General features: G+C 43.9%; 1 protein-coding gene across 2 annotated transcripts in view; it reads right to left on the bottom strand.

Annotated features, from left to right (window-relative positions):
- LOC143280238 (uncharacterized) overlaps positions 1 to 15,100 on the bottom strand; it is a 188,346-nt gene that overhangs the window by 93,447 nt on the left and 79,799 nt on the right. For both annotated transcript variants that reach the window (XM_076584874.1, XM_076584881.1), the window contains exons 16-24: positions 13,948 to 14,124; positions 13,185 to 13,322; positions 10,929 to 11,087; positions 9,106 to 9,294; positions 7,012 to 7,212; positions 4,664 to 4,837; positions 3,902 to 4,021; positions 2,804 to 3,063; positions 878 to 1,054 (exon numbers count right to left, since the gene is read on the bottom strand). In XM_076584874.1, coding sequence (XP_076440989.1) covers positions 878 to 1,054; positions 2,804 to 3,063; positions 3,902 to 4,021; positions 4,664 to 4,837; positions 7,012 to 7,212; positions 9,106 to 9,294; positions 10,929 to 11,087; positions 13,185 to 13,322; positions 13,948 to 14,124 — 1,595 coding nt within the window. The remainder of the gene's footprint in view (positions 1 to 877; positions 1,055 to 2,803; positions 3,064 to 3,901; positions 4,022 to 4,663; positions 4,838 to 7,011; positions 7,213 to 9,105; positions 9,295 to 10,928; positions 11,088 to 13,184; positions 13,323 to 13,947; positions 14,125 to 15,100) is intronic.

The raw sequence follows: 15,100 nt of genomic DNA, 5'->3' as shown, positions 1-15,100 counted from the left end.
CTCTGTATGCTACCATACCATCACAAACACATCACATTACCATCAACACAGCTTCTGACAACACACACACCCCTCTGTATGCTACCATACCATCACAAACACATCACATTACCATCAACAGATTCCTACAACACACACACCCGTCTGTATGCTACCATACTATCATTAACACATCATATTACCATCAACACAGTTTCTGACAACACCCCCCCCCCCTCTGTATGCTACCATACTATCATTAAAACGTCACATTACCATCAACAGATTCCTACAACACACACACCCCCCTCTGGACACACCAATACTGTCATACACACAGCACAACTCACCACCATCAACACGCTGCTTCATATAATATAATACATCTCACTCTCTGGAAACACACACACACACACACACACACACACACACACACACAAACACCACCACCCCACTCACACACACACACACACATCAACACCCCAACCCCACACCCCCATACCCCCCACCCCTACCCTCCTCCTCCTCCTCCTCCCCACACCCCCCACACACAAACACCCTCCATCCCTCATTCACACACAAACACACACACACACACACACAAACACACACAAACACCACTACCCCACTCACACACACACACACACACACATCAAGTTGTTCTACACACATCAACACCCCCACCCCCACAACCATACCCCCCCTAGCTCCCCCCACCCCCACCCCCCACCACCACAGGCTCTCCCCCCCCCTCACTCCCCCCCCACATACACACACACACTCACATCAACACCCCAACCCCCACACCCATATCCCCCACCCCTACCCCCTCCCCCCCCCCCTTTCCCCCCCTCCCCTACAAAAAACACAAACACACACACAACCCTGAACCACCCACCGACTGCCTGTCAAGGAAGGCAGGGGGGCAGCCCAGCTCCTGTGAAGCGTCCAGTATGAGCATGGAGGACGCGGTCAGGTTGATGACCGTGCTGGCGATGGCCTGACCACAGCGACACGACGCCCACAGACCCGCCCTCTCCTCCCCCCGAACTTCGTACCATCCTGTCAACCGCACCTGCCACAGGTAGGCGGAAAGTAATGATGACAGGATAGAATAGAACAGAATATGTCTTTATTACCAAGTGTACTGGAGTCACAAGGAATATTCGGGGGGGACAGTACATAACAAGATACGAACATAAATCGAAAATCGAAAATCATACACAGACACAGATGCAGTAGAAATTAGGATACATACAAGTCTATATCAATATAAAAACTTGTGCATACTCACACACACACGCACTGCACACAGACACACACACACACACACACACACACACACACACACACACACACACACACTGCACACACACACACACACACACACACACACACACACACACGTTTGAACAAAAACTGCATATTACATGTGGATGGGGCTGATGACTAGATCTTTCGGTAGATGGTTGTTGATTGCACAATTCTATTTATCACACTGGATTTGTTCAAGAGACAGGGCATTGACTGCTTTGGGGAAAAAGCTATTGGCGACATAAACAGAATCAAACACAAAATAAACAGGACAGCTATCCCTGTGTCGCCATTGGTCAACACCATCTTGAATACATGATAATGATATTGGTGATGATATTGATAACCGTAACAGTGATGATGATAATAATAATAAGAACAACAACAGATGATACTGATGATGATGATAATAATTATTATGTTATTAATAACAACAACAATAACAGTCGTCATCATATTCATAATCATGATAATCATGATGATGATAATTATGATGATGATGATGATAACAATAACAGCAACAACTATAATGATATCAGTAATAATAATATTGACATATATCACTCATGATGATAAATATAATAATAGTGATGATAACAATAATAATGACAATAATAATATTAATAATAATAATCAGCAGCAGCATAACCATAGAAATACTAATAACAATAACAATAATAATGATAAAGAGAGAAAGATTTATAAATATGATAAAATAAGAAGAAGAAGAGGAAGAAGAACAACACGACGTACAACACAACAATTATCATTTACATGGTGCTGAATCTCGAGCAAAGACAATTTGCTCTGATTCAGGCGAGTAAAAGATAAAAGTTATGAATAAAAGATAAAAGTTATGTGTATACTGAAAGCTAGAAAAACTGTATACTGGGAGGAAAGGGGGGGAGGGGTGGCGGTGGACAGGAAGATTTTACCGAACTGAAAGAACTGTGATGATGCTATGTCCTAATCCCTTTAACTGTAAGTTCTATAAAGACAGTGTGGTCTTTTCTCTGCAACTTAACTCACTCAGTACGGCCAGTCCTCTCTTCTCCTCTACACAGAACCCTCGGATGTCCAGTGGGTGTCTCAATGACCCAACCTTTAGCTTCCGTTGTCAGAATTGTGGTATTCTTTGTCAACATTCACGTCTTCAGTATAAGACCTTCCGCTTGCAATATTTTAATGATGGTAATTGGGGTGAAATGCTGTTAATGTCGTCTCTTTCGCCGTTTGTATGGAGAGAGTTAAAGATCTATGAATATGCTATGGTCTACTGTCTTCAGCTGAAACATATGTGAAGATGCTGTGTTCACACAACAATCTGGGTTTGGGTTTGTTTTTTTGCTTGTTTGAGACACATCAAGCCTTCATCATATTAATATCTAATCATCATATATGAACTGAAACACCCAAAACAAAAACAAAAAAAACTACACAAACCCCATACAACTTAAAGATTTTTTTCCCCATCACATCAAACAAAAAAAACATTCAGTGTGAAACTCACAGCAGATCCAGCCATGCTCCATGTGTTGTTGGACTCCACAACGATCTGTGAGCGCCCGAAGAGGGCGCACATGTTCAGTAACTGCGGCACAAAACTTGTGAGCAGTCGCAGTGCTGCCCCCTGGTAGTACGCAGCACACTGCGCGGTGACGTTTGAATGGTTTCCCGTGACGAAAGTGCTGCTGACCGTGACCCGGTACACTGGAAGGACTGTGGAGACTTGGAAGGACGGTGATGACAGACACTCCATGGGCCAGGGGTCTGCAAGTGAGTTTCCGTTTCAGTTTCAGTTTCTCAAGAAGGCATCACTGCGTTTGAACAAATCCATATATGCTAAACCACATCTGCTGGACAGATTCCTGACCAGCAGCGTAACCAACGTGCTAGTCAGGCTTTTGAGTGCCTGTATATCTATTTGTGTACCTATCAGAGTGGATTTCTTCTACTGAAACTTGCCAGAGGACAACACTCTCATTGCCATGGGTTCTTTTTCAGACCATGAAGTACGTGCTGCACACGGGACGTCAGTTTATCGTCTCATCCCAGTGACTAGACGCTCAGTTTGATTTTCCGCTCAAACTTGGGAGAAAGGGCGAGAGTGGGATTCAAACCCACACCCTCAAGGATTCTCTGTACTGACAGATTCTGCAACCTTCCTGCTTTGCAAACAAGTGAAATGACAGAAAATACACAGAGGTGATGAGCAGAAAACAGCGTTACCTGTGTTACCTGTTATCACTGTCAGATATAACCTTGTAGTTTGTAACCATACTGCACTGCAGTTGATATAAAGTGCATAGAGTTTCAATAATATGTGCTACAGCAAGATGTCTCAATAAATAAATAAATGTGTGATGAGTTGTCATTCTGCTAATGTGATGTGGCATGTAGTGTGTTGTAGAGTGGGACATTGCTGGTTATGTTGATGTTCGTGAGGAAATGCATCCTTTTATACTGAGGGGGAAAAAAATATTGGCTTGAGTAAACTGTAACACACACACACACACACACACACACACACATGTACACACACACAAACACACAAGCACACACACACACACACACATACACACACACACACACACACACACACACACACCTGACAGCTGGTAGCCAGGTCTGTCACACTGGAAACGAACCACAGATCCCACAGGAAAGGTGTGGCGAGATCCCACCATGGAGCCATACTTTGGTTCTCCTGGAGGTGTGCATCTTTGTTCTGTCAGGAACATTATTGGAGGAAAATGAAAAGAGAATCAATATCAATTATCATATGTTCAACGTTGACAGATGAGATAACTCCCAATCACAGGAAGAAAACCAGATTTTAAGAAAAAAAAATACACTCACAAAATATTTTGAAAAACAAAAGAATTACTTTAAGTTCCAGTCTGTATTTTCTGTGTGAAAATGGTACCAAAATATTTGCAAATATAAAGGGCATAGTAACCAAATACAATTGTGTTGTTTTTCTCCACTGTCAAGTTGTTCTCACACAGCCATCAAAACCCACATCCACCCATCCAATCACCAAGGAACACCATCACACAATATTACAACACACAACCACCCCCATATACAGTATTTCAGCCTGAACCCTTTTTCTGACAGGTTAGACCAAGGTTAGCAGTGACTGCCGTGGCCTCATGATCAATTGGTCTGGAGCGTCTGGTGTAATGTTATGACAGGAAAGTATGTGACCATGCTATGCAGTCGAAAACGAACTTGTCGGAACAATTTTGACGTTGGCGTAATGTTGGAACAAACTGCGATCGAGCATAACAAAATGCGGCAGAATCGTAACAGTTGGCATCTCTGAGTATCATTAGTAGTAGTATCGTTAGAAACATGCAGCACTGACCCACGCAACGAGTGCTGTTCCCAGACCACAGTCCATTGCTCTGACACGTGCGCATGAACTCTCCCTCCAGCTGGAACCCGCACAGGCAGGAGAAGGTGGCCACAGAGTTGAACGTTGTCCGAATGTAAGACGCCACCCCATTGGTCAGCTGCGGAGGAGGCCCACAATCCACTGCTGCAAGTACAAATTCATTGACACCATTGAAAGCAATGTCAATGATGGAAGAAAAGAATCAATGTCAAGTAAAATCACATGACCACAGGTCCATCTTTTTTTCTTTTTTTTTTGACATCTCAGTCACAAAATTTGTCTTTTGCTGGTGCTGGTGACTGAGCCTCACACACACACACACACACACACACACACACACAGAGGCAATAACACACACACACAGAGGCAATAACACACACACACACACACACACAGAGGCAATAACACACACACACACACACACCACAACACACACATACATGCACACCACAACACACACACACACACACAGGCACACACACAACACATGCACACACACACACACACACACACACACACACACACACACAGAGGCACACAGGCACACACACACACACACACACACACACACACACACACACAGCACACACACACACACAGGCACACACACACACACACAAACAAACATACATACACACACACACACCACAACACACACACAACACACACACACACACACAGGCACACACACACACTCACACAGGTACACACACAACACACACAGGCACACCACAACACACACACACAGATACAAACACAATAAGACACACACACAATTGTGCACACACACACACACACAAATGTCAAAATAATACTGGGCACCAAACAACCAGCCCATCAAAAGTACTATCAACATCAGAACACTTCACTGGTGCTTGTTTCCACACTGAAACCACAAGAATGGAAAAAAAAAAAAAGGTAGCCAGTTCCACGCATCATGAACAAAGCCATCAGTAACTCTGAATATGGCCCCATTTCTATTCTTTTTTCAGTCCAGTCAATTTTCCTTTCCCATGTCTTTGATTTGATTACATTTCAATGTGTTTAGTTATCTATTTCGTTTGTTTATCGTCTTCTTCTGTTTCATTCAGTGGAGTGATGGCCTAGAGGTAACGCGTCCGCATAGGAAGCGAGAAAATCTGAGGGCGCTGGTTCGAATCACGGCTCAGCCGCCGATATTTTCTCCCCCTCCATTAGATCCTGAGTGGTGGTCTGGACGCTAGTCATTCGGATGAGACGATAAACCAAGGTCCCGTGTGCAGCATGCACTTTGCGCACGTAAAAGAACCCACGGCAACAAAAGGGTTGTTCCTGGCAAAATTCTGCAGAAAAATCCACTTCGACAGGAAAAACAAATAAAACTGCACGCATGAAAAAATACAAAAAAATGGGTGGCGCTGTAGTGTAGTGACGCACTCTCCCTGGGGAGAGCAGCCCGAATTTCACACAGAGAAATCTGTTGTGATAAAAAGGAATACAAATACAAATACATTTGATATTACTATTTCACAGAAAACCTAAGAAAAAGCTGTCAAAGCCCTCAGCACATTGGGTTTATTCACAGGCCAACATCTGCTACCCTGTTGTTGTTTTTTCGTGTGTGTTTTTCAAGCATGTGGTGTAAGCGTATATGGATCAGCCCACATGCTGTGACATCTTGAAAGAAAATGAAACTGTGTTAAAAAAAAAAAAAAAAAAAAAAAGAAGGAAACTTGAACGATAAAGCCTTTGATCTGAATATAAATACACATGATGACATGAATATCTGTATGTGTGTACATATGTGAATGAACACAAACAGATATGTGCATGGTTCAGCAACAAGTGAGGGTGGCTGAGAAACCACAGCTGACAATGTAATTCATGTAAAAATACAAATGATCTTTATCACTGTTTTTTTTTCTTCTTCTTCTTCTTCTTCTTTTATTCTTTCTTTCCCTTTTTATGTTGCTGTCTTCCTGCTGGTGTCAAGTTGTATATTTCATCCTATGTCCAGCTGCAATTAAACCTAAAATAACGTTCTCATTATCATCAACAGGGATCTAAGAAGGTGGTGCCGTGTGTATGTCAAACTAGAACAGGCACAACAGAACACCTACTACGTGACTCAGCAGCAGTGCAGGGTCTCCTCTAGAATGTGGGCCTCCTGGCGACCTAAACATGGATAGTTCCATGTAGACTGCCTACGACAACACAAGCATGGCCGTGTATGGCGGGGACTTGGAACGAGCAGTGCAGGAGTAACACCATTCAGATGGTGCAGAAAGAAAGGAAAACTAACTAACTAACTAAATAAATAAATAACAAAATAACTATACCATGACAGGCAGGCTGATGACCAGTCCACACCAGTGACTGTCGCTGCGTCACTGTGTCTCTGTGCAGCTGACAGAAGCGGAGTGAAGGCCCTTGCAACTTAAAGCCCTCGTCACACGTGTAGGTGGCGTTGCTTCCCGACGTCCGGCCACTGAACGTCACCTGGCCGTTCATCGGTCTGTCCAGCACGGGACACACCGAGGCTGGAAAAATGCGTCAATGCAACAACAATAAACACATGTGTGTGTGTGTGTGTGTATGTGTGTGTGTGTGTTTGTGAGGGGGAGGGGATAGGTGGAGGAGGTGCAGGGGCAGGGGCATGGGGGAGATGGTTATGTAAGTGTACGACGAATACGAATGTTTACTGATCAGGCCTTTGACCCATATCAAGAGAGGTTGAGTTGTTACATTTGCTGTCAATTGGTTCCAGACAAGTGAAATATACGAAAACAATATACCAATGTAAGTAAACACTCAAGTAAGGCACTTAAGCAAAACTATCGAAAGCATACTAACAAGTTGAGAATTGTCTCGTTTGTAATGCTTTATAAATGAACATAGCCAGGTTGTTCATGACTATGCTATTTTCATTTGCAGAAAGAATGGATAATTCAAAACTTGATGGATTATTACAGAATTTTGAAGGGATGTATTTGGCTGGGTGTCAGGGTTGGGATGTGTGTATCGTGTGTGTACGGGGGAAGGGCTGTGGATGTGTGTATCATGTGTGTATGGGAGAAGGGCTGTGGATGTATCATGTGTGTATGGGGGAAGGGCTGTGGATGTGTGTATCATGTGTGTATGGGGGAAGGGCTGTGGATGTATCATATGTGTATGGGGAAAGGGTTGTGGATGTGTGTATCGTGTGTGTACGGGGGAAGGGCTGTGGATGTATCATATGTGTATGGGGAAAGGGCTGTGGATGTGTGTATCATGTGTGTATGGGGGAAGGGCTGTGGATGTATCATATGTGTATGGGGAAAGGGCTGTGGATGTGTGTATCATGTGTGTATGGGGGGGGGAGGGCTGTGGATGTGTGTATCATGTGTGTATGGGGGAAGGGCTGTGGATGTATCATGTGTGTATGGGGGAAGGGCTGTGGATGTATCATGTGTGTATGGGGGAAGGGCTGTGGATGTATCATGTGTGTATGGGGGAAGGGCTGTGGATGTATCATGTGTGTATGGGGGAAGGGCTGTGGATGTGTGTATCATGTGTGTATGGGGGAAGGGCTGTGGATGTGTGTATCATGTATGTATGGGGGAAGGGCTGTGGATGTGTGTATCATGTGTGTAGGGGTGAAGGGCTGTGGATGTGTGTATCATGTGTGTATGGGGGAAGGGCTATGGATGTGTGTATCATGTGTGTATGGGGGAAAGGCTGTGGATGTGTGTATCATGTGTGTATGGGGGAAGGGTTGTGGATGTGTGTATCATGTGTGGGGGGGAAGGGCTGTGGATGTATCATGTGTGGGGGGGAAGGGCTATGGATGTATCATGTGTATGGGGGAAGGGCTGTGGATGTGTGTATCATGTGTGTGGGGGGGAAGGGCTGTGGATGTGTGTATCATGTGTGTATGGGGGAAGGGCTGTGGATGTGTGTGGCTGCCTATGATTGTGTGTATGTGTGTAAGTGTGTGTGTTGGAGTGTGTGGGGAGGGGGAGGGGGGCTAGGTAGGGATAGCTGAGCGAGGATGGTGTGTGGAATGTGTATGGTGTGTATGTGTAGTACAGCAAGCGTGTGTGTGTGTGTGTGTGTGTGTGTGCATGCACGTGTGCATGTGTTTGCTTATGCATGTGTGTGTGTTGTGCATGTGCGTGTGTGTTTATGGTGTGCGTGTGCTTGTGTGTGCTTGTGCATTTGTGCATGTGTGCTTGTGTGTGTGAGTGTGAGTGTGCATGCATTTGAGTGTGTGTGTGTGTGTATGACTGTGTATATGTATGCAAGATTATCTCCTTTATTAAATATTCCTCACACGTCATAAATAAACAAATGAAATGGTATCATGCCAAATTTTTTTTTTGAGACAATTCTAAAACAAAAAAAAACAAAAAAAAACCCAGCAAAAAAAACCATCCCTCATCATCCTGACTGACCACGACATCTGGTGACCTGTGCAGACCACCTGCCCTCTCTCTGACACTGCAGTCGGGCAGGACCATCGGGGATGTCGCCGGCCAGACAGGCCACGAAGGCCTCTGTGGGGTACAGGTGAGAGCCATCGTGCAGCGGAGAGCTTGTGTAGGCCACCGTCCCCCCTGCCACGGACAGCGGTCTGCAGGGCGCTGCTCACATTCAGAGAGGGTGTGATTTTGTTATGTCATGACGGGCACAATAGCCGAGTGGTTAAAGCGTTGGACTGTCAACCTGAGGGTCCCAGGTTCGAATCACGGTGACAGCGCCTGGTGGGTAAAGGGTGGAGATTTTTACGATCTCCCAGGTCAACATATGTGCAGACCTGCTAGTGCCTGAACCCCCTTCATGTGTATATGCAAGCAGAAGATCAAATACGCACGTTAAAGATCCTGTAATCCATGTCAGCGTTCGGTGGGTTATGGAAACAAGAACATACCCAGCATGCACACCCCCGAAAACGGAGTATGGCTGCCTACATGGCAGGGTAAAAACGGTCATACACGTAAAAGCCCACTCGTGTGCATATGAGTGAACGCAGAAGAAGAAGAAGAAGAAGTTATGTCATGGGGTGAAAACGGTCATACACGTAAAAGCCCACTCATGTACATACGAATGAACGTGGGAGCTGCAGCCCACAAACGAAAAAGAAGAAGTATGTTATGAATGTCTGGGGAATGTGGTGGTCTTGTCGGTTGCTTTTGTAATAATTTTTTTTTTTTTTTTTTAAGAGAGAAAGATTTAATGTGATCATTTGAAGAAAAAATATATGGACGTAATGGAAAAGAGTCTTTTAAAAAAACAAAAAACAAAACAAAAAAAAATATGCAGAGCCAACGACTACAAAACCCATTTCCAACAAAAATAGATACATGAACACATGTTTAAAAGGAAGTGGGGAAAATAATGATGTTCCCTGTGTGAAGTTGTTTGTTTGTTTGTTTGTTTTTGGGTTGTTGTTTTTTTTAATAACAACTCAGGAAGCATTAATTCTATTAGTTTTTGCAATAATGTTTGTGCAGGAAGGTGTGTGTGTGTGTGTGTGTGTGTGTGTGTGTGTGTGTGTGTGTGTGTGTGTGTGCGGTGTGTGTGTGTGTGGTGTGTGTGTGTGTGGTGTGTATGTGTGTGTGGTGTGTGTGTGTGTGTGTGTGTCTGATGGTGTGGTATGGGCGTGCCAGGAGTGTGAAGTATACACAATCCGCTCTTTGTTTTCTCTGATGTTTTCTGTAGGTGATGATAGGTGTGTAGGTCACATACGAGTGTGGGTGATGATGTCACAGACGTGTGGCTGATGCTTGATGGCATTTTTTTATGCCACATTTGTGCTCCGAATTCTTCTGTTTGAAGCCAGGTAAGAGTCTTGAGTCTTGAAATGTTTAGTGTAGGTATTCACAAAATGCAATTTGAGTGTCTTCATAAATTATGTTGAACATCTGTGAAATGTTCAGTATGAATGTTCACAAAATGGGACTGGGTGTCTTCATATGTCAAATTTGTGGAATATTGTATTGTATTGTATTGTATTGTATTGTATTGTATTGTGTATGTTTCTGTGTGTGTGTGTGTGTGTGTGTGTGTGTGTGTGTGCGTGCCTGTGTGTGTCTGTGTGTGTGTGTGTGTGTTTGTCTGTGTGTGTGTCCGTGTATGTGAACACATATGTGTGTGAGTACAAGCATACATGCATGTGTGTCTGTCTGCCTGTCCAGGTGTATGACTCAACACTTCAACAACAAAAAAACACAGAGCACAAAAAAAAAAAAAAAAAAAAAAGAAAGAAATCACTCACCAATACAGGACTTGTTAGGAATCAGCTGACCGCCGTTAATGATGACAATGGTCCCTGTGTAGAGCGTGTATCCATGACGACAGTAACACTCGTAACTTCCAGGCAGGTTCCTACACTGCTGGTTACATCCGCCATTCTCCACGGCACATTCATCAACGTCTGCAGTCAAACAACACCAGAAAATGTATTATTTTTTGCTTACTGACTGTTCAAGTACGACGTGTGTTCAAAAAGTATCCAACCTTTGTTCATAAAAACTACGGCGCTCACTTACACTTCCTCACTCATCGGCGGTCTGCCGTTGACTGACAGCTTCTGCAGGCAGGGAAAAAATTCATGCATGTGCATTAGGGTCGCCTACATATGTGCACCAAACCACGCCTCCCTAGCTTCATTTGTTTACGCACAAAAAATTAAGGTCGGATACTTTTTGAACGCACCTCGTATCTATGTTGTGGTGTGGTGTGGTGTGGGGTGGGGTGGTGTGTGTGCTGTGCTGTGCTGTGCTGTGCTGCGCTGCGCTGTGCTGCGCTGCGCTGTGCTGCGCTGCACTGCGCTGCGCTGTGCTGTGCTGTGCTAACCCATGCTGTGCCGCACCGTATCATATCGTATCATATGGTATCGTACTTTATAGATTGCACTGGCTCTTAGTGCTGCAGCCTTGGGAGCTAGTTGGCCTTTGGGGAACATCCCAATGCCAACTGTCTTATAGCCCTCTTGCCGAGAGAATGGGGATGTATATAAGGCAAGACTCTCTCTACTATAATCAAACTCCAGCCCAGATGATCAGGACAGCACCTGCCTCCTCTGCTGTTCTGACGGTCATAGCTGGACTATCATACATACATCGCATCGCATTGCATTGTATATTGTATCACATTCAACGGTGACATTGCAGTGATGGCCTAGAGGTAACGCGTCCGCCCAGGGGCGAGCTGGCTCGAATCATGGCTCAGCTGCTGATATTTTCTCCCCCTCCACTAGACCTTGAGTGGTGGTCTGGACGCTAGTCATTCGGATGAGACGATAAACCGAGGTCCCGTGTGCGGCATGCACTTAGCGCACGTAAAAGAACCCACGGCAACAAAATGGTTGCTCCTGGCAAAATTCTGTATAAAAATCCACATCGATAGGAAAAACAAATAAAACTGCATGCAGGAAAAGATACAAAAAAATGGGTGGCGCTGTAGTGTAGCGACGCGCTCTCCCTGGGGAGAGCAGCCCGAATTTCACACAGAGAAATCTGTTGTGATAAAAAGAAATACAAATACAAATACAATACAAATACTGTATTGTATTACTTTTTATCACAACAAGTTTCTCTGTGTGAAATTCAGTCTGCCCTCCCACAGCATCGCAACTGTGCAGCACCACTTTTTTTTTTCTTCTTTTTTTTCTGTCGACAAGTGTACCTATTTTACTATCAAATAGGATTTTGTACAGAATTTTGCCAGGGACAACCCTTTTGTTGCCATTGCTTCTTTCATGTGCCCTAAGCACATGCAGCACACAGGACCTTGGTTTATTGCTTCATCCGAAAGACAAGCACCCAGACCACTACTCAAGGTGTAGTGGAGGAGGGAGGGAGGGAGAAGTAGAAGCCCCTGATCTGTGTACGGAACTCAAACCTGTGCACATGTTCTTCTCAGTCTGGCGATTTCATTATCACTCTATCACTGCAACACCAGAAGAATGCTTTTTTTTTCTTTTAAAAACTAGTACACTCTAAAGCTTGTTGATGAAATGAAATACACCTCTGTCAAATTTAATAATCAATACATCAGTAAGATTGTTAAAAAAAAAAAAAATTTTTAAATAATAAAAAATTATTTTTTTTTTTTTTTAAATTAAAAAAAAAAAAAATTATATATATATATATATATGAACTGTCGAATGGTTAAGACACTGCCAATACAGTGTCTCGCCCTTTCTCCCAGGTTTGACTGGAAAATCAAACTGAGCGTCTAGTCTTTCGGATGAGACGATAATCCCAGATCCCAAGTGCAGCATGCACTTGGCGCACTAAGAAAGAACCCATAGCAACAAAATATTGCCCTCTGGCAAAATTCTACAGAACAGATCCAATCTGAGTAGGTTACACAATTGTGCATGCATGTACTCAAGGCCTGACAAGCACACTGGGTTATGCTGTGGTCGTGCATGAGCCTAGCGTGAGTGGTGCAGCGTATGAGGATTCGTCCGAACACAGTGACGCTTCCTTGAGGAACTGAAACTGAAAGTGAAACTGACACTCACCCTGACACACTGTCTGCTGCTCAGGTCCGGCATGTTGATACCCAGAGTCACAGACACAGCGGTAGTTGCCCATCACGTTCTGACAATGGTGGTGACCATCGTCCGCGCACACACCCTCCATCGCACACTCGTTGATATCTGACCACGAAAACAGGGCCTGGGTCAGTCAGTGACTGCTGGTGACATGTTAGTATACACCTGAATTGATTCATAATGAAATCAACATGACTGCTGGTGACATGTTTGTGTACACTTGAATTGATTCATCATGAAATCAACATGACTGCTGGTGACACGTTTGTGTACACTGGAATTGATTCAAAAAGAGATCAGCATGAATACTGGTGACACACAAGTATATACTCAAATTGATTCACAACAAGATCAACATGACTGCTGTGACACGTTAGTGTACACTCAAACTGATTCACAATGAGATCAACATGACTGCTTCCGATCTCCCAGGGTCAACATATGTGCAGACCTGCTTGTGCCTGAACACCCTTCATGTGCATACGCAAGCAGAAGAACAAATACGCACATTAAAGATCCTGTAATCCATGTCAGCGTTCGGAGGGTCATGGAAACAAGAACATACCAACCATGCACACCCCCGAAAACAGAGTATGGCTGCATACATGGCAGGGTAAAAACGGTCATACATGTAAAAAGCCCACTTGTATTCTTACAAGTGAACGTGGGAGCTGCAAACCACAAACGAAGAAGAAGTAGAAGGGGGCACTGAAACCGAAACCAACACTACCTGTGCAGTGGGGGATGGGGTGGTCGTAGTCCAGGGAGGGCAGGCAGGTGAGGTGGCCCTCTCCGACCAGCGTGTAGCCCCAGTCACAGGTGACGCTCACCACCTGTCCCACCTGCACGGGGCCCGGGGGGTCCGGCTGTCCGTGTGCCACGCCCACCACACCTGGGCACTGCACCACTGCAAACAGTCACACAACACACACACACACACAACATGCACTGCAAATAAATGTTGGATATTATTGCAACAGCCACACAACACACACACACACACAACATGCACTATAAAGAAATGTTGGATATTATTGCAACAGCCACACAACACACACAGACAACATGCACTATAAAGAAATGTTGGATATTATTGCAACACACACACACACACACACACACACACACACACACACACACACACACACACACACACACACACACACACACACACACACACACACACACACAGAGAACATGCACTACAAAAAAAATGTTGGAACTGATTGCTTTCATATTACAGACCGATAACTTCTCTTATATACTGGATAAGATTGAGTACTTTTTACACAAAGTTTTCCACACAATAGGTAGATAAACAAATAAACAAATAAATAAAAACAACCTTTGTGCATGTAAACAATGAAACAAATAAATAAATACATAAATAAAGAGACCAATAAATACATTAACAGATAAACAAATAGCAACCTTTGTTGTGTGTGCGGTTAACAGATCACAAAAAAAAGACAAAACATATATCATTTCGTTGCGACAGGATGGCCTGAATCCTATACCCCACTCCACCAAAAGCTTTAGATACAAAACACAGACAAGCTTTAATGAAATTCAGAATAAGCACGCATGACCTAAAGATTGAGAATGGTAGATATTTAAATATTCCACAAGAAGACAGATTGTGCAACAAGTGTAACATCCTGGAAGGCAAAATCCATCTTCTTGATCATTGTATTAAATATGAAACCTTAAGGCAACAATTTTTAAAGGATATTCAAAATTTGAATAACACAGGACATATTCCCAGTCAGGTGATGCTAACAGATGATGAATATATACAAACAAGATTGGGAAAATTTGTTTATGAATGCTGCTGCAGTTTACTGCATTAACTGATTGATTAATTGTGCGTTTTTCATTCGTTC

Source organism: Babylonia areolata, chromosome 1 (assembly GCF_041734735.1).
Source record: "Babylonia areolata isolate BAREFJ2019XMU chromosome 1, ASM4173473v1, whole genome shotgun sequence".
Taxonomy (NCBI): Eukaryota; Metazoa; Mollusca; class Gastropoda; order Neogastropoda; family Buccinidae; genus Babylonia; species Babylonia areolata.
The sequence above is the reverse complement of the archived record's forward strand: the minus strand, read 5'-3'. Positions and strand labels throughout refer to the sequence as shown.